The 19,719-nt window shown below is 38.0% G+C and overlaps 1 protein-coding gene across 4 annotated transcripts in view; it reads left to right on the top strand.

Annotated features, from left to right (window-relative positions):
• The window catches only part of LOC124284091 (leucine zipper putative tumor suppressor 2 homolog), a 118,983-nt gene that overhangs the window by 65,628 nt on the left and 33,636 nt on the right, over positions 1-19,719 (top strand). For all 4 annotated transcript variants that reach the window (XM_046720149.1, XM_046720146.1, XM_046720147.1 and 1 more), the window contains exon 2: positions 18,984-19,606. In XM_046720149.1, the coding sequence (XP_046576105.1) occupies positions 19,004-19,606 (603 nt within the window). In that variant the 5' untranslated portion in view covers positions 18,984-19,003. The remainder of the gene's footprint in view (positions 1-18,983; positions 19,607-19,719) is intronic.

The raw sequence follows: 19,719 nt of genomic DNA, 5'->3' as shown, positions 1-19,719 counted from the left end.
CTCATTCCGTACCAGCTGCACTTGCATGATCCTGAAGATGAGTGCAGTAATGAAGCTTGAAGATCGCTACTGCAATATGTGTGCATGTGGATTTCATCAGTTGTACAGAGAATAGTTTTGTTGCTGATTTCGTCTTTGATGAATCATCACTTCTTAATTTCGCTTGTCAAGACAAATTACCCAACCTATAATTGATGACATTTGTTTTCTTGGAAACCATGGAATCATTATTGAAAAGTTTAATAAAAAATGATTTGAATATCGTGTTTGACAAAACAATGTACAAACAGAAAGAAACTATTTTCTGAATATTGTCAATCAACTTCGTGTTGTTCGTTTGTGCAGCTGTCGTCATCAGTCATCAATCATATTCCTATTCAGTCTCATTAAGAGAAAATATTTAAATACATCAAACAATACTGATGTCATTATCATTAAAAGATATTATGATATACTGAATGATTATTTCTATATTGCAGAAATATCCTTTATCATTATGGCATCAATATCATGTAGAGACAATTCCGAAATTAATAAAAATATTATTCCCAAACACAGCTTGATCATTTGGAATCAATATTATTAAAAGAAAATATTGAATTAAATTCAAACCATATTTCAAAACCCCTAGATCGTAATGGAGTCAGTAAAAGAAAGTATTCCAGCTGTTCATTTGATCACAATGGTGCAATTGTTCGAAAACCTGAACGGAAATCAACATGGCCCCACCTGTCATCCATCATAGCCCACTGCATGTACATTTCATCATTACTGAGTGGTTATAGGGACAGTAACAGGATTCCACTGCCCTTAAAGTGTACCCCCCACGGTGGGCTCCATGTTCATATGAAATGTACCTCTGTCGAGAGTCCTGTCACCTGAAATTGATAGCATGTAAAATTACAAAGTAGGTATTTTTACTAAAAATGCCATTAGTGGCATATATTTTGGGCGGTGAGATCTGGGGTTGCATTCCTTACGGATGAATGACACCATTTCGGGACCAGTACAAGGTATTGTGTTGGCTACGTTACACAGGTGTGGCAAAGAATATTTCAGGTTTTGACAAAATCTATTTGGTTTTAAAAAAAATGCAATTATTATTGGGTTTATTTATTGAATGTGAATTGTTAATATTTCATGCATTGTTATTGTTGGCGTTTCTTTCATGTATTAAGGCAGCTTATTCTGGAGGTCTGAAACTTGAGCTGGAAGTTGATGCGAATCTGTACACGGTCTCATGAAAGAAAAACCTTTCTCTATTGGTATTTTACTCAATGACGGCTGGACCTAGCCAAGCGGTTAACATGGTTAACGAAATCAGCTTGATCAGAAATGTACCTTAAACCCATAAATACCTGGCTTCCATGGTGAGGCGATGGTATTACTTTATTGATTGTTGCTGACAGGTTTTGACAACCATATTAGCTCAGGTCGGTCAAAATGAATACATATTTGTGTATTCTCATTAAAAAATAGTGACTGACAATGGCTTTAGTCTCCCATTGGAAGAATCCATAGACTGAAAAATAGCCAAGAGACACAATGTAAATAGTTGAACATGTATTGAGATGATCTTAATCATTGTTAATACTGAATATCAGAGGGAGTTTTAGGGTGAGTGAGTGGTGTTGACACTTTTAGCAATATTCCAGCAATATCATGGAAGGGATGCCAATAGACTTCACACATTGTACCCACGGGGGAATCAAACCCAGAACTTAACTGTGATGAGCGGACACTTTAACCACTAGGCTACCCATCACCCCAAGCTGTTTTATGATAATAATGATGAGCAATGAGTATGTTGGTTCAAACTGCAAAATGATCACGTCAAAAAGTTATACACAATATTGAATATTGTGTAAATTCTACAAGAAATTGACAACCATATATAGATATTGCCATGTGACCCACGTCAAGCCAGTTACATGCTGTCATCTCTCGTAAATAGCTCGTCAATATCAAGGTTTCCTGCTGTGCTTTGTGTGTATGTACCCTAACCTATCCAATCAATTATTTCCACTAGCTCCCAAGTATTGTTCGTAAATGACACATTTCAGTTCATATCAACACTTACACAACAAAAATCAATTCAGTAGACTTTTCCTGTTTGTACCGTCCTACTTCATAAAAAGGTAGCTTTTGTATGTTGTGGCTATAGATTTATGTAGATTTTGGGGTATTAAGGCAGTGTCTTCATGAGAAACAAGAAAGGTACAAACTGAATCAAAAGAATATAAGTCAGTGACTAAGTATGGTTTTACACCACTTTAGTAATATTCCAGCATTATCACAGGGTGCCGTTGTACAAAACAACCTTAGCGCTACGACAGTCGTAAGTCCATGTTAAGGTATGGGAGTTACGAACACCTTAGCCCTAAGATCGCTTTGTACAACGGCACCCTGGACACCAGAAATGGGCTTCACACATTGTACCAATTTGGGGAATCAAACCTAAGTCTTGGGTGTAATGGTAAACACTTTAACCACTATGCTGTGATGGAACCTTAAACGATAAAGCTCAAATTGATGATCATTTGTTGAATACCATAGCAATACTTCCCAGGTTCAAAGCCTTTCTTATGAAGACACTGTCACTATCTGGGTCTTTGGCATAATGAGCGAACACTTTAACCACTAGGCTACCCTACCGCCCCCATTCCACAAGGAACCGTGAAGTATCGGGTTAGAATCGGTCTTCAGTAACCCATGCTTGTCATAAGAGGCGACTAATGGGATCGAGTGGTCAGGCTCACTGATTTGGTTGACACATCTGTCCTAATTGTGTAGATCGATGCTCATGATGTTGATCACTGGATTGTCTGGTCCAGACTCGATTATTTACAGACCTCTGCCATATAGCTGGAATAGTGCTGAGGCTGAGTGCGGCGTAAAACTAAATTCACTCACTCAGTCCCATACCACAAGACATTAAGAGTTGGTATATATTGTTACCAAGGGGGTTATTGTTATGCTCAGCATAAGGAGACAAAATATAGACTCTTCGCATCGGAGTCGGTATGTTGTGTCGGAGTTGTGTCTCCTTGTAAAGTGGGGCGGTGGAGTTAAAGTGTTCGCTTGCCATGCCAAAGACCCGGGTTCGATTCCCCACATGGGTACAATGAGTGAAGCCCATTTCTGGTGTCCCCCGCCATGATATTGCTGGAATATTGCTAAAAGCGTCGCGAAAAACCAAACTCACTAACTCACTCCTTGTTAAGTGGAGCCTTGGTATCTCAATTGGTTAACACTATAAAACCAGCATTCGTCCAAACTGGTACACCCACTCTTACTTTCTGAGCACTCTACTCTCAAAGACCTGCATTTGTCTATGAGTTTGTCCAGCACTACAGTCCATGTGGTTTGTTAATAAGCAAACCACATGGACTCGAACCAAACAGCCCTCTTCGCTTGGCGACAGATGCTTTCGAAAGTCAGTCCCAGTGCTACTGAACTTACAACTAAATTTGAAGTTTTCCGAACTTATAAACCTTTAAGTCTCTTCTGAAAATTCACCTATTCAAAGCCTGGCATGCAAACAAAGATATTCAAATTCCTGCAACTTTGAAGACTCACCTCAGTATTGCCTCTGTATGTTGTGTTTTATATTTTAAAATGTAGCTTGAGGTTTTGTTTTTAGGCATGCTCAGGATAATTAATTGCTCCAAAGCAGATCCGGCCAATTAGGATTATGTAAACATTTCATATAATACATTTGTACATTTATTCATTTTATGTGTTGACTCAATTCTTAATGTTGATGAAGTCAAGGTAAAGAGGCTTAATTAACAACTATATTGTTCTAATTCTCTCTGTGTTTGCCGCATACAACTTGCAACAGGTCAGTGATTTGACAGCGTGAGTGAGCCTAGGGATAAATTGCTTGTTAAATATTTCATTATCAAAACGAACATCTATAATTTTGAATGAAGTAATTTGCAGATATGGGTGACTGCGTTTCTGTGTGAATAACCTGCGTCATGTCTACTCTGGCTTCTGAGGAATGTCATAATTTGAAAAGAAAATAGCTAGTCTACTGGAGAAAATGACAGCTTGGAATGTATAAGACCCACATTGTGTCGAGGATGCTGAATGAGATTACTTATTTGGATGAACAACTTCTCTCTCACGAGGCTTGTTTTCGTCTACACCTGTGAAATGTGCAATTTATTTCAAATGGGTAGCTAACTGCAGGTTTAATTCTGTGGATAAGTATATGCTTAAAAAAATGATCAATGAGATTTACTTGATTCTGCTGATGAGAAAGTTAGTGGAGCGAATGCTCCTGTGGGAAAATGCTATTGAAAGATGGTGTCACACAGGGTTGTTGTTTGTGCCTATTCCTATTAAGCCATATCTTCAACATTCAAATTTTCAGTTAAAACTCAAAATAAACAAAACACATTGAAATTTAATATCCATTATGTAGTGAACTATGGTATTTAGTATGGAAACAGAAAATGTCATATGCTTTGAAATGTTTGGGGTTTTTTCTGTTCAAGACATCAAACGTTGTGTGTTCTTTAGCAGGCAGTGGTTGTTTGTGCCTATTTCTATTAAACCATATCTTCAACATTCAAATTTTCAGTTAAAAATCAAAATAAACAAAACACTTTGAAATTTAATATCCATTATGTAGTGAACTATTGTATTTAGTATGGAAATAGAAAATGGTGTATGTTTGAAATGTTTGAAACACATCAAACGAAAGGAAGTGGTCATTTTCTATTAAACCATATTTTCAAATTTTGTTAAGAATCAAAATATACAAAACACATTGTAATTTAATATCCATTATGTGGTGAACTATGGTAATTTGTGTGTGAAACAGAAAATGTCATATGCTTTGAAATGTTTTTTGTCTGTTCAAAACATCAAATGTTGGGTGTTCTTTAGCAGACAAAAATTCAAATAGAATGCAACCATCTGACATGTTTATTGACTTTAAACTGTCAGACTTGTAAAACTGGGAATGGGAAGCAACATCTCACAATGCCATCAGCCGTTTCCAAAGGTGAGTGCTATGAGCATGCACCCAGCAAAATGTTAGATATTTGCAAATGTCAGCAGGTCATCATGTTGATTTCATTGTCAATTTCACCTGCTGTCAATCTGCCTTTAGAGCAAGGGTCATGCCTAGGGTTCGCAAAGGTCACCATGGAGTGGAGGGAAATACACAAGTGTTAAAAGTTAGTAATTGTTCTTTCCCTTTATGCATCACATCCCAAATACAATAAGGTGCTGGCCAAGCATTCATGCTTTAGAATTTGGTGCTTTTATTTCATTAATATGACAACCGTCTTATGGGACTGGGAAGTTGAATTTGGCCTCCTTTATAAGAACATAGTCACTTGGTTATGATGAGTTGTCTGGCTAGTACTATTGTCAACATACTAATTAGGGGTGGGTATTGCAGGGAATTATCATATTGCGATATATTGGGATCCGAAAGCTTGTATTGCGATATGTATTGCAATATATTGCAAGAAATTGTTTTTGACAAAAAATTACTTACAATCGAGTTAATGCTTGATTTATAAAGCAAAACACAACAAAATCACAATGCTTGATTAGGCTTTAATAATAACTTTTAATCATGACAAAATAAAAATGTAAATAATGTTTGGCACAAATGAAACAAGGAAAGGAACAATCTTAAAAAAACAGAAATATCCGAAGATGTCCGAGTGTTACGAAGTTTTCCGAATGAATGTCAAAATACCGGTTTTCGATCAAGCATACATCATAATGCATTATCTTTTCATGTTTGAACCGGTAAATACGGTAAACCGCTTATATTGCGCAGACCTAATACTAATACTTTCTCTGAACAACTATGTACATTACAAAAGACAAATTTGTTTGATCTATGAATGCTTATTATTTCTTTGAAGGGAAGATCCAATATACAAAAGTGTGAGTTCAAGATGGTGTCCAAAATGGTTGTGATCTAAGTTTACTTTCCTCATACTTAATGACTAAATTCAGAACCATTTCTACATTGGACAGGATGTAGACATTTTAGAATTTCAAAAGGAGATATTTTGATAACGTTCAGTTACACATGTGACAAATAAAACCATGAGAGATTTATCCTTAAATAAATAACAAAGTTGGAATTGTATATCATTCTAACAGACAAGATTACTTAGATGCCCATAAAGTCACACATGTGGAAAAATATATCTTGAAATGTTTATGCTCCTTGAGCCTAAAATGGAGTCATATATCGTTCTAATGGCCTAATTTTTTCGGTTCTGACCTGAGGTTCCAGCATGGGGTAGACAGAAATATGTGAAACACATTTAAGGTTTTGAACTGGCAGGGAAGTGATTACCACAGCAGCCAACATAACCAGTTGGTTTCATCACTCAGGAAGTATCGTGTTTCTGTTGCAACTGAACTATTTCCTAAACTACCTTTTTCAAGACATCTCCTGGATGAATTATTTCCTTTGTAATTGATTACAGAAAAATGTACAGGCTGGAGTACTGAAGGTATTTAGTTGAATATTTTCTGTTTCTAGACATAATTTGGATGTTTACAGCATTATGTTTAATTGTGTGGTGGTTAGTCTGTAATTATGTAGAATGTTTTGGAATATGTAAAATAGTCTAGTGAAAAGTGGATTTCGTTTAAGTCATAAACTTAATCCTGACACTTCAATATGGTGTTATTTTTTATGCATTTAATTGTATGGTGATTAGTCTGTAATTTCATACATTATTTTGGAAAATGTTAGAATCTTCTAGTGAAATGTGTGTTCCTTTAAGTTATATGCTTAATCCTGACACTTCAATGTGGTGTTTTGTTTGATACATTTTGCATAACATGTGGCATACAGTCTGTGGTTTATGCATATCTTATGGCATTATTAAGCAGGATGTGTGCATGCATTAGGAGTGACAATAGTGTAGTCGGAACACATAACAAAGACGCACATTGTAATTAGACAAGTTGGACACCTAATGATCTGAATACTAAATATTTAATTTACAGATTCCCAATGTGTAATTAACAGAGGTAAATTCCCCATTGGCCATGCTCTTCAGTCACCCTTCAATGGCATGCAGGTTTTATTCCACTTGAGCAAATATGCAGAAAAGACTAGGGATTAGAGAGCCACCTTGCAGTACCCCTGTGTCAGAATTGACGAATACATAATAGGGAAGAGGCCATTAGTAGATGTATACCTACCAACAAAGTCTATTTGTTGTCCAATCTAGTGAGTCACATGTGAAGGAGGGCGGTAGATTATTTTGCTTGGGAGGGGCCGTAGAGTGGACAACAGACAGCTTAGCGGGGTAGTGTGATGAACCTCTTGGCTGAACTGACCACTGTTGGAAGCTGGTATTATATATAATAAGGTTCACCACTGTAAGTATGTGGTGAATAGACTTTAATTTATCACATGATTGATTCTGTGAGAAGAAAATAAATGACATGTGTATTGAAATACACCTTCAGAAATAATACTTGAAATACAATGATCATTCACTGCAAAGAAACGCTTTTGAAATTGGGTCAGGTTTTGTTCTGCACATTTTGATCTTTAGGAGTTTGTCAGGACACACGATCAAACACCAAGTTTCCTTAGCAACTCCATCATTATCCATCAATTAAGATGGCATAAGAATGTTTAATTATTAATCATTCATTAGATATAAAAACACATTATCATCAGTCCAAAGGATTGTTTGTTTTTAATTTAAAATAATTTCATCTAAACTAAATATAATAGCATTTTGGAACTTGGATGAAATGTGTACATTTAATTATTCTTGTGGAATCTGCAGACTGGGGGCAATGTAATTAATTACCTGTCAGTCGGGTATCAACACCCCCAGTCCAGACCTGACCAACACATGTAAATGATTCATTTGAAGGATTATCTATTTAAGACCAAGGTAGGGGTTCACAGCATGACCAATAATCCTTGTCTTTCATGACTATGCTTATGTTACCTCATCTACATTATTACAACACACAGCGTGACTTCAGGGCTTAGTGCATCAATTTAAGGATACTGCATACATCACTTTAAAGGATGCGGACCCAAACGCAATCCCCCTTTGTGTGTTCGTTGGGGTTTTATAGGTGATAGTACAAACACCCATGTGGGCCTTCTGTTAATCCAGGGTTGAGCTTTGATTGAATTATTGGTCAGCTGGGTCTAGAGTGGTCATTGGACTAGCCAGCTAATCTCTGCGGTCATTACACAAGCCAGGTCAGTCTTTGTGGTCATTTGATGAGTAAGGCTCGGCCTTTGTTTGTTTGGGAAACTTTAAGCTTGTTTACAAGGAGGTAAGTAACTTGGGATAGAAATAGCAGTGAGATTCAGGGGTTGTGTGGGTGAAATCTACACCAGTGCATGCATGTAGATAGCTGGCAGGCATTTCACAGCTGGGAGAGGTGGAGTTGTACTGGTTAGGACCCACGTGAGATAAGCGAAGGTACATACACAGACTGAGGTTACATATTACCTAAAGGAGATCAGTCAGGGTAATTCACTTTTTCCATTGCTTTCATGCTTTCCACAGGTGACAGTCTTGATATAATATTTACTGCCATTTATATTCTCAGGGATTTATGTTTTATGGAAAGTGGTACTATTACTGTGAACTATGGATCATGGGATTGTATTTCGTGTAAAATTGTCAAACTTGGAACACCAAAGTATCCACTTGATAAGCTCGACTTAGAATAAGATTTTGGAATAAGATTGCCACCCGTATTGCCTGCTTCAGGTTTTGTCTGAGTTAGGACAACCTATCCCTGACAGTGATTCTAACTATAACCCTATACAATGTACCTACATTGATATATAATATCTGTGGCCAGGGTTTACAATTTTATACATTTTGAAGCCGAGGCTACTCGCTGAGGTTGCAGAGGCTACTCGTGGAAGTTTTACCAGGTTGTTTACCATCAATGTTGTCCATGTGAATATGTGGGGGGGAAAATGTTTTTTTCCAGTTTTACCTGTTGAAAACAATTTTATGTTTGATCGAATCACAATTTTTTATTATTTTTGGAGGGCAAGTGTACCAGGGATCTCCAGTTTCCTTGTACCTGAACTCAGGGGTGGAAATAACCCATTGCCCGACGTCCGAGTCCAGTGTTTTTTTCTGTCGGGCAAGCAAATTTGTATTCCGGTGTCCAGTTGACTTTCCAATGCTAATTATGTTGTTTATTTAAAAAATCAACAAGAAAACGGCCGGTATGGTGGAAAAATTATCAGGGCAAGTGATTTTACATGTGCCACTGTACCAGAGTACACTAGCAATTTTAAAGTTAATTCCACCCCTGGAACTATAGAAAGACATTATTATTGTATTCAAGTACATGCATGCATGCACACGCGCTCGCACACGCACACACATATGTATGTGCATATATTATTACATAGTTTGTTGAATGAAACATTCATGATAAAAAAGACATAACCCTAATATTTCATATGTTTGCAAAAAATTACAATTTGCTTTGAAGTAAAAAATGGAAACTAGTTTGAATATTGTAGAAATTTAAATTTTATAATACAAAGCTTTACAATTTCATGTTGCACATGTTTACGGTATGATGGTGAAGACATGTCTTGAACTTGATGTTATTTACTTCCCACTTACGGCTATCAGTTCCATCTCGTAGTTCAAAATCTTATCTCACTCTGCTAGCTGTGAAAGAAAGAGGACAGTTTTTCCTGCTTGAGACATGGCAAACTGCCTAGGGTATTCATTCTTCCAGGAAGAATCTGAAAAGACCGATGTGTTTGCCTTGAAACTGACCTGGTTATTTGATAATCGGTTCAGGGAGAGGTTTTGGAAAAGGTCGTACATTTCACTAAGGCGTGATATGTACAAGGTGGATTTGTTTTGTACCAGCCAGTAGCAAATACTGGTCACTAAAGCTGTAACGATGCATTAAACTATCGATGGATTGCAATTGTTGAGTCTCCAATATCGATTAATCAATGGTAGAAACGAAAAAGTATTGATGCATCAATAGTATGTGTGACTATTGATAGTTTAGTAATTGACTTCCCTTGATAAATGCACAGCACAAAATACAGGATGTTTGGGTGCAGACTTGCAGCTTCATTGAGTTTATGTGTTAACTGATTACTTGATCTGGGTTTCAAGTTTCTTGTCAGTTATTAAAAGAAACCACTTCAACTTGTTTTTATTTCATATATAAACTCGCAGATCGATGCTCATGCTGTTGATCACGATATTGTCTGGTCCAGACTCGATTATTTACAGACCGCCGCCATATAGCTGGAATATTGCTGAGTGCAGTGTAAAACTAAACTCACTCACTCACTCATATATAAACTATACATTCATTTGGGAAATGACTTCAGATGATACAATTCAAGGAGAAAACAACTATCGCAATAGTATGTTGCAATAGACTATCGCCTCTCAATAGTCGCAACCTACCGCTCACCATCAATCTTCTTGTATAACAAACAGAGGAGAGTCTTGTACATCAGTCCTTGTTAATTGCTGCTACTAGTACCCAGCTAGTTACTACTGGCCAGATACCATCCGTTTACACAAGCAACCATTAATGTCAGTGTCCATCACAAGAGACCATTGATGCTAAATTGTGTTACAGGTACAAACACCAAAATGATACACAGTCAGACCTGTTGTCATTGTTTAATTGAAACATAACAGTCCCCTCGATCATCTTCAAAGCTTCACATGAACGTCAGCTTTGGGTAAATATATTATCACAAGGTCTATCATATATTTTGCCACATCCTGTCAAAATGCCCGAGGTTTAGTTTACGTCAACTGCTAAAATAGCCGACACGTCAGAGCAGATTGATGAGGCAGGTGCAGATCGCACACATGAAACACTAGCCCCTGAATGATTCTAAGCGGAATAATCGTAAGTACTTGATACAGTGTTGTCCTAGCTTCATGAAACTTTCCTTGGAACCTTTTGATTCTAAAAACTTATTTTTATGTCTAAGGTGATTTCATCCTAAGCAGAATAATTGTAAGTTCTTGATACAGTGTTGTCATAGTTCTACAATAGCTTCATGAAATTTGCATTGGAACCTTTTGGTTAGTTGATTATTTTTATAACCAACGGTTATTTCCCAAAGGGATCCATGTGGTAATGTTTTCGTATGTGTATGTAGACGTTCAAATGCTACAATGTCCTCGGGCTACAAGCATGTTATGAAGTTTCGCTGATGATTTTTCAAGTTTTCTGTCTTTCTGTGTTGAGGGACACAGTTGTAAGTGTATGTTATAAAAGAGATAAAGAGATAAAATATTTATTGTGCAAACGTTCCATACAGAAACAGTGACAATATTCTATAAACTACAGTGTTATAGTGTCGAGTTTACATAGTTTTTGGGGGCCGTGGGGTAGCTTCGTGGTTAAAGTATCCACTCGTCATGCCGAGGGCCTGGGTTTGATTTCCTACATGGGTACAATGTGTGAAGCCCATTTCTGGTGTCCCCCGCCGTGATATTGCTGGAATATTGCTGAAACCAGCTTAAAACCAACCTCACTACACAGTCTTTGTGCTACATTCACTTGAAACTTTTTAGTTTTAAATGTATAGGTTTACATCTGTCTTAGCCGTTAATAGTCATAAGCTATAAGACTTTCAACATGTTCAACAGTTGAAGCTCTATAATCACCTTGAAAAACCTGCCCTGGAACATTTCACCCGTTTTTGTAGAGGTTATTTGTTATGAAAGGCCTGTCTCTCAATGCCCTTCCTGCTGTGTAGGTAAAGCAGTTATGTAGCCCTCCAATCTTTGTTGAACTGGGTCTGAATCTTTCACACAAAACTGTTGAGTTTTCAAAAGTTTTGAAATTACAAATCTGAAGTTAAGCCACTCTCGCATAACAGCATAAGGATATGTTCCCTATTTTATTTCCATCAGTATATTGTAGGCCGTTTGCTTTCAAACCTGTGGAGACCTGTGAAGGTCCGGGTTAGACTATTGATCTTCAGTAACCCATGCTTGTCATAAGAGGCAACTAACAGGATCGGGTGGTCAGACTCGCTGACTTGTTTGACACATGTCTTCGGTTCCCAATTGCATAGATCAATGCTCATGCTGTTGATCACTGGATTGTCTGGTCCAGACTCAATTGTGAATCATATTCTGATATGTTGCATGTTTCAAGTAGTTCTCCTAATCCTACATACAAGATACAAGATATTTAATGTGCAAATGTTCCATGTAGAAACAGTGACAATATTCTGTAAACAACATACAGGAGATACATAAAATGTCAGTCATAAGCGCCAGTTATAGCGTGTCATTTAACAGCAGTGATGTCATTTTCATCCTTGCTGTCAACGCCTTCACTCACACACAGAAGATGTGGTAAACAAACTATATTTATACAGACAGGCAATCCAATCTTTCTGTGGACATGTCAGCTATTGCTGTCGGCAATGTATTTCACATGGCTGTTTGCCAAAATTTAATTGAGTCATGGGATTTTTTAAATATTATTTTTTCACATGCAATTCTAGTTTCACAAGTGGGGCCAAATTCACTGGAGAATATTTGACACCATATATATCAGATGGAATCTTTATAAATGTTCAGTGAAAACACAAAGTAGCATTGTTTTTACTGTACCTTTTGTAATAACAACATATTAAATAGAAAAAGGTAAGTAATTAGTTATGCAAGGTAATAAAATATTTCAATGTCAAGGAGATATTGAATTCAAAGATTGGTAACCTTTCAAATGTTGTGTCAGTGTTTTATAACACGGTCTTGAGCAGCGTAATTTGAATAAACATTTCTTCATATGAGGATATACTTGAAATCAAGCACCTGTCAATCACCTGACTTGTTTATAGCATTATACCAGTATGTTCAATCAAGATAGGTATATTCAATGTCAAGTCTTACACCCAGTTCTTAGATTCACTATTAATATATATCTTTGTGCCTATTTGTTTATTCTGACTTCAGTGCCTGATAATAAGAAATATACGTCTGATAATTGAATGTAGAAGTTTGTCATGTCAATTTCCCATGTCAATATCGCCAATAAGTCCATCCGGTGCTTTGGATGACACACAATACAGATATATTGATCATATTTATGATTATAATTACAAGAGATAAGCCCCAGAGTGGCCATTGTCCTAAATGTTCCCTTTCACCTACAGTGACCCTAACTTGACCACTCGTCAGACACACCGCTCACAAATCAATTTCACTGCAACTTAAGACCTCTGGTAAATACGAAATTTACATGAAGGCCAAGGGGTAAATACAAGCCACACATGTACGTCAGTTTAGCCTTGTGGGTTATGTGTCCAATGTTCGGAATTATATAAACTCGGCATCTCTATCCTGACAATGTTGCAAGATCGTACAAGACTGGATCTAACTATGCGGAGATGGCTCACACCTCAGTAACAATGTTAGTGTATGGTCAGTGTGGCTATTGTATTGCTGGACGTGGTCACTTCTAAAGAGAGGCTGTGAGTTCGGCTGATGGCAGTGTTATCTTTGAGGAACAAGACTGGCTGTCTTCATGCTGTTGTTGTCTTCGGGGATTGTAAACAGAGCTGATAGAGGCCGAGGACGTGTTGTATCAGCTGAAAAAGATAAAGTGCTGGTTGTACATAAGTGTTGTATTTACGGGCGACCCAGACTGACAGGAGATAGCTGTCAGACTGGACAGGGTTGACAAAGGGATGGACGGTATTTAGTGACCTTCAGAACGTGTAATTACAAGGTCCTCCACTGGTGATTTCGTGTCTTACGATTTCACATATCAGTACTCAATGTGTGACATTCAAATGGACAATATGAACACTGTAAATAATTGGTCTTTTTCAAATTATTTTTATCTTTTTTTAATGCTCTGATAAATCTAACGAGATGTATATTTTATCCTGTGAAAAGGGAAAAAGATATTTTTCATGTTACAGGCTCCTGGGAGTATTCAGGGACAGGCTTATAGGTTAGCCTTATTATTATTATTAGGGTTAGCCTCCATGATGATTGGTGGCTAGAGTGGTTAGATTGCTGACTTGGTGTGCTGGTGCCTCAGTCTGAGAGGGCGGTGGGGTACCCTAGTGGTTAAAGCATTCGCTCGTCACCGAAGACCCGGGTTCGATTCCCCACATGGGCACAATGTGTGAAGTCCATTTCTGGTGTCCCCCGCGGTGATATTGCTGGAATATTGCTAAAAGCGGCGTAAAACTAAACTCACTCACTCACTCAGTCTGAGAGTGTGGGTTCGATATCCTGGGTGGTACTCAACCCCAAAAAGTACAAGAATCTGTAGTGATTTTTTTTTACCTCGCATCGGCAATATTACAGCCGAAATTCCAAATATAGCATAGGTTGTATGTGCAATCGGACTGATGTAACCCAGAAATCAGTATAATGTGAGTGAGTGAATTTAGTCTTACACTGCTTTTAGCCATATTCCAGCAATATCATGGCGGGCGACACCAGAATTTGGCTTCACACATTGTACCTATGTGGAGAATCGAACCCAGGTCTACAGTCTGTAACCACTCTGCCCCAGAAATCAGTATAAACACACACATAAAATCAATGAATAATCAGCTAGCTCTGTTCAAACACACAGCTTCAGCTTTCCATAAAAACAAGCCAGGATCATGGGTCAAATGTGACATTAGCAATAAGTAACACGCCCTAGAGCTGAGGTAAAACACTCAAGAATCTTGTCACTGATGTATGTCACTAGCCTGTGTCCATTCTTGAATCCAAAACGTGGTCAGAACTAGTACAAACAGCAGTCCAGACTGCACTTGCCAATAAGATAAGACATAAGTCAGGTAGAAAAATGGTTTTAAATTGCCCATTTGTCATTGCTATTTCAATACATTGAGCCTTCTAGAAAGAGTCCCATCTGAAACTTCTCAAATGATGAAACCTGCCATACTCATGTAAACAAGGGCAGTAACTCTAAATTCCTCTTGCTGCCACTTGACATTTTGTACCACTTTAGTCATAAGGTTACATCAAAAACTACTTCAAGTAGAATAACAACACTTTCTACTGTAACATAGCGCTGGTATGTCCATGCTGTCAATCATGTGTTCGTGCTATCAATCATTTTTTTGTTTCTAGACATTGTTTTACTTTTATTGAACTTCAGTATTGTTGAAAAAACTGGCAACAATATATAGTCACTGCTTTGTCAAATAGAACTAGAACTGGAGTTCAATAACAGCTAGTTCAATAAAGGTTCCTACAATATCCTTTATGGAACATAATGACAAATTATAATTGAGAAATTTGTTTTTTTATTGTGTCATTTTCCTGCCATGGATTTATCAAGAGTATAATATCAAACAAATAGAAGCAACAGAACACGTTCTAAAGTCAACCGCCTCCATGGTGTAGTGGTTAGAGCGTCTGCCCAGGAGAGCCGAAGGTCGCGGGGTCAATCCCCGCCCGCGTCTTACCAAAAGACGTTAAAATATGGTACTTGTTGGTCCCTGCCTGGCGCTCGGCATTAATGGGTACAAGGACTGGTCGGCTCGGAGTCAGTATAATGTGTCTGAGTGGGGTATTCATGCTTCACTGCGGCATGGTATCTCAGTGGGCTAGCACTATAAAACCAGCTTCAGTGTGGGCTAGTACAAGCAGCCGCACGCACATACACATATGCATGCACGTCATCATATGAGCGATATATTCTCAAGCACGACGTTAAACCCAATTTCACCTCACCTCATCTCACCTCATCAAGAGTATGGGTTACATAATTTCTACTGAATACTGATGAAAAAAACCTGAACCATTGTTTACACAAAATAACTAATTTCCCTACAATTATTTTTGGGTTGGACATTTCAGACAGGAAGTGCACAGCGTTGAATGTCAGCTGTCAAAATCATTTTTACTCAACCTGGTAATTTTGACGTTATGTTTCAATTTATTTTGTACTTTCATAGCTCAAACACAAAGCAAGTTTACAACGACGTTATTGTACAATAATGAGACCGAAGTGGTTACATGGCTGTCCTTTGAAGCCCAGTAATTCTCAGCTATGCTTCATCGAATTGACAGATCGTTGTCGCTGTTGCAATGGATGGGTTTATGACTATCATGAATTATGAATCAAATTATCATTGAACTGACATGATGCCCAACCAAGTGGAATAACCTCACTATAAGGTCATTGTTGTGAGAGGACCTCACAAATTCCATGGATTTCTGAGGCACCATTATGGTATGGAGATGATGTGACTTACAGTTTGGTAGCAAAGAATGTAGTCATGAAAATTTGAAAAAACATGTTACCTTGATCTGTGACTGACAGCAGCGAAATGTACATGCATTGCTGTATGTGTTTGCTTGTTTGTAAGACGTTTCTTCACAGGTAGGTCAGTTTTAATGTGGCTTGTTTTACATCGAAAAAATAAGTAAAAAGTGAAAACCAGGGATTTACCTTGAGTCCTGTATTTGTGGGTCCCTGGGACTCATACTGTTAATTTTCAGGGTCCTGGACAACAAAATGGGGGTCCCGGACACTTAAATATTATTATTAATACTGTTATTGTATTGTGTATCATGATCATCACATTTTTACAGAATTTAAATTGCAAATAATACCATAACCCAGCTAGTAACAAACTCAGTGATAACTTATTGTCACTTGATTGGAATTTTTACAAAATTACAAAATTTGTTGCATCCATTGTCAATTTTTATGTGTATAGGACGCAGGAATTATTGTAAATCCATGAAAAACTCTTTTGACTTTCATGTATGCTTAATGCTCTCATGACCGTATGTAAATTCGTATGCAGTATTTGAAATCTTTCTATTGGTGGGAGATATTTCACACCGATTTCAGCCATGTTTCACAGCACCTGCTACACTGTGTGTACACTGCACTTAGCGACATGTGGATTTCAACCTACGCTATTTGATGATGTCGATAATAAGGGGTTGCTTGATATCAGCTACAATGATGATGCCCTTGAACTTGAGTTAGTTGAAGTCGTAAGTAAACAGAGCTTATTCAAAGGTGTGTGTTTTATATTCAGCTAGATATTACGTTACCAGGAGCCATTGCACTTGCGCATAGTCCGGAACATGCTCTGTTGTTGCTATTTTGATACATGTAAGATTAGTTCCCATGTACACACTAATGTACATGATGTCGGTAGTTTATTGATTGTAATGCACTGATTGGTTACATTATGTTACATTGTGTCTCGAGGTATGATAAAACAAGGCTGTGATTGGTGGTGTGTCTGTGTGTTCCGTGTTGCTGTGGTAGATAACATGGTTTTGTTTAACGTGAACATGAAATCATAATGGAATGTCGACTGACATGAACATGAAATCAACATATGTCGATTGACGTGAACATGAAATGTCAATTGACGTGATCATGAAATCAACATGAAATGTATAATGTTGACGGGATATTAATGACTATGCATCAATGTTTATGTCACATCATCTGCCTTAAATCCCATAACAGACCTCTCATGGGGTAAAACTAGGGCTGTAACGATGCATCGAACTATCGATGGATTGCAATTGTTGAGTCTCCGATAGCAATTAATCTATGGTAGAAACGAAAAAATATCGAGGCAACAGATAGTATATGTGACTATGAAGCATTTCTGGTGTCCCCTGCCGTGATATTGCTGGAATATTGCTAAAAGCGGCATAAAACTAAACTCAGTCAGTCAGTCAGACTATCGATAGTTTAGTAATTGACCTCCGTTGATAATTGCACAGAGCAAAACACGGGAAGTACCTGATTCCTTCACTTTGATTTAGAGTTATCTGCCCCTTTACCTCTAAAACAATCTTTATCTGGATTTCAAGTTTCTTGTCAGTTATTAGATGAGACTGAAACTACTTCAGCTTGGGGTTTTTTCATATAAACTATACATTTGTCGCCGGATGTATTTCCCCATACATTTGCGTATCTCATACTTTATTCCTCTCTGCTCATTTACAAGCGGTTCTTCTATCACTCTTACTCTGGTTGTAATACCAGTAGTATCTCGTGCATTACCTGTTTGGCAAACGACTTCAAATTAGACAATTCAAGGAGAAACAAAACTATTGCAATAGTTGGTCACAATAGTCTATTGCTGTCACAATAGTTTGTTGCAATAGACTATCGATATTGCAATAGTTGTTTCCCCCTCGATAGTCACCCCTAGTAAAAACATCCAATATTGGTTAAGATTTGTCACCAGGAACCTGTATGATCACCGAGGTCATTCAATATTGCCAGCTATCTATAACACTGGGTTATTCTTCAAGCCTATAATCCTCTGTTGATTGTTTAGCTGGGTTATACATTGTACACAGCTTTGAACTCTGAAATTGATCTCTATGTGTTAAGCAAATGAAAACTATTTCATATTAGTTGGCTGCAGCAGAGGTGGCTCAGCCTTCTTACGCATCGCCGTTGTACTTGCATAGTTGTCTCCCTTGAGCACGCAGAAACCACTAAGCATTGGTTTGAATCTCATCAGTTCAATAAGATTATATTCCTGGTAAATGGGGGCGGTGGGGTAGCCTAGTGGTTAAAGCATTATCGTCACCGAAGACTCTCCACATGGGCACAATGTGTGAAGCCCATTTCTGGAGCCCCCCGCCGTGATGTTGCTGGAATATTGCTAAAAGCGGCGTAAAACTAAACTCAGTCAGTCAGTCCTGGTAAATGTCTCAGACCTGCATCACTTAGGATTTTCCTCAAACATCGAGCTGAAATGAAATAGCTGGAATACTGTTTATAGCATTGTTTAACCCAACTAAGTTGAGTTGGGAGCTGTGTGACGTCCTATGTTTGACAAAACCTGATTTTAGACATAAATGTGCTTTCTTCTTGACCCATAGTTCAATGCAAAGATGTCAGATATTGATGTCATGATTCCGTCTCTGAATGTAATTCCATTCTTAGAATCATTATTATCACATCTTGCACAATATTCATGTTTTATTCTTATCTTTCAGCCATGCAGTAAAACATAAAGATGGCTGCCCAGAGTCATTCAGGGTCAGAACCTTGTCTCCATGACGATGACCTCTCAAGCCACCCAAGTCAGGATGACATATACAGTCCCCTGTCCAACTATTCCACATATTCGCACGAGGTCAAGTACATATTTGAACCAATACCAGACGACAGTGGAGAGTCTGACTACACCATCATCCCACCCAGAAACAAGTCGGCATCGCAGCAACAACTCATGACGCAGTCCATGTCGCACCTGTCACAGCACTCGACACCGCGGACATTATCATCGCAGCAGCGCACGTCATCGTCATCTCAGTTGTATCGGAGGACGTACAGCACGTCTTCCTGCCATTCTGATCATTCCAATAAAGAAAACAGTGCCCCGTTGGACGTCAGCCATTCCATGTACCCATACCCTTACAACCTTGAAGATGTTCGGAGAAAAACTTGGTCCCCCCTAGCGCTCAAGTACACCATCGCTAGCGGGATGCAATCCATGCGTAGTTGCCATAGCAACACAAATTTGGAAGTTGATATGCAGTTGGACAATATTTACGAAGACTGCGACCGAGGACCACCGAAACTTGCACCACTAAGTGGAGTGTTTCATTCACCACTGGTGAGTTATGTCCCTTTTGTCTTTTAACATTTAGAGTAGTCTCCCCTGATTATGGGCATGTGTTTTGTTACCAAGTCTGGAAAAGGAGAATATTTAAATATGTCAAACCACAT

The sequence above is a fragment of the Haliotis rubra genome, unplaced genomic scaffold, assembly GCF_003918875.1.
Source record: "Haliotis rubra isolate DU_JTF1 unplaced genomic scaffold, ASM391887v1 Scf329, whole genome shotgun sequence".
Taxonomy (NCBI): Eukaryota; Metazoa; Mollusca; class Gastropoda; order Lepetellida; family Haliotidae; genus Haliotis; species Haliotis rubra.
Note: the sequence above shows the minus strand (reverse complement) of the source record. Positions and strands in the feature narration are given on the sequence as shown.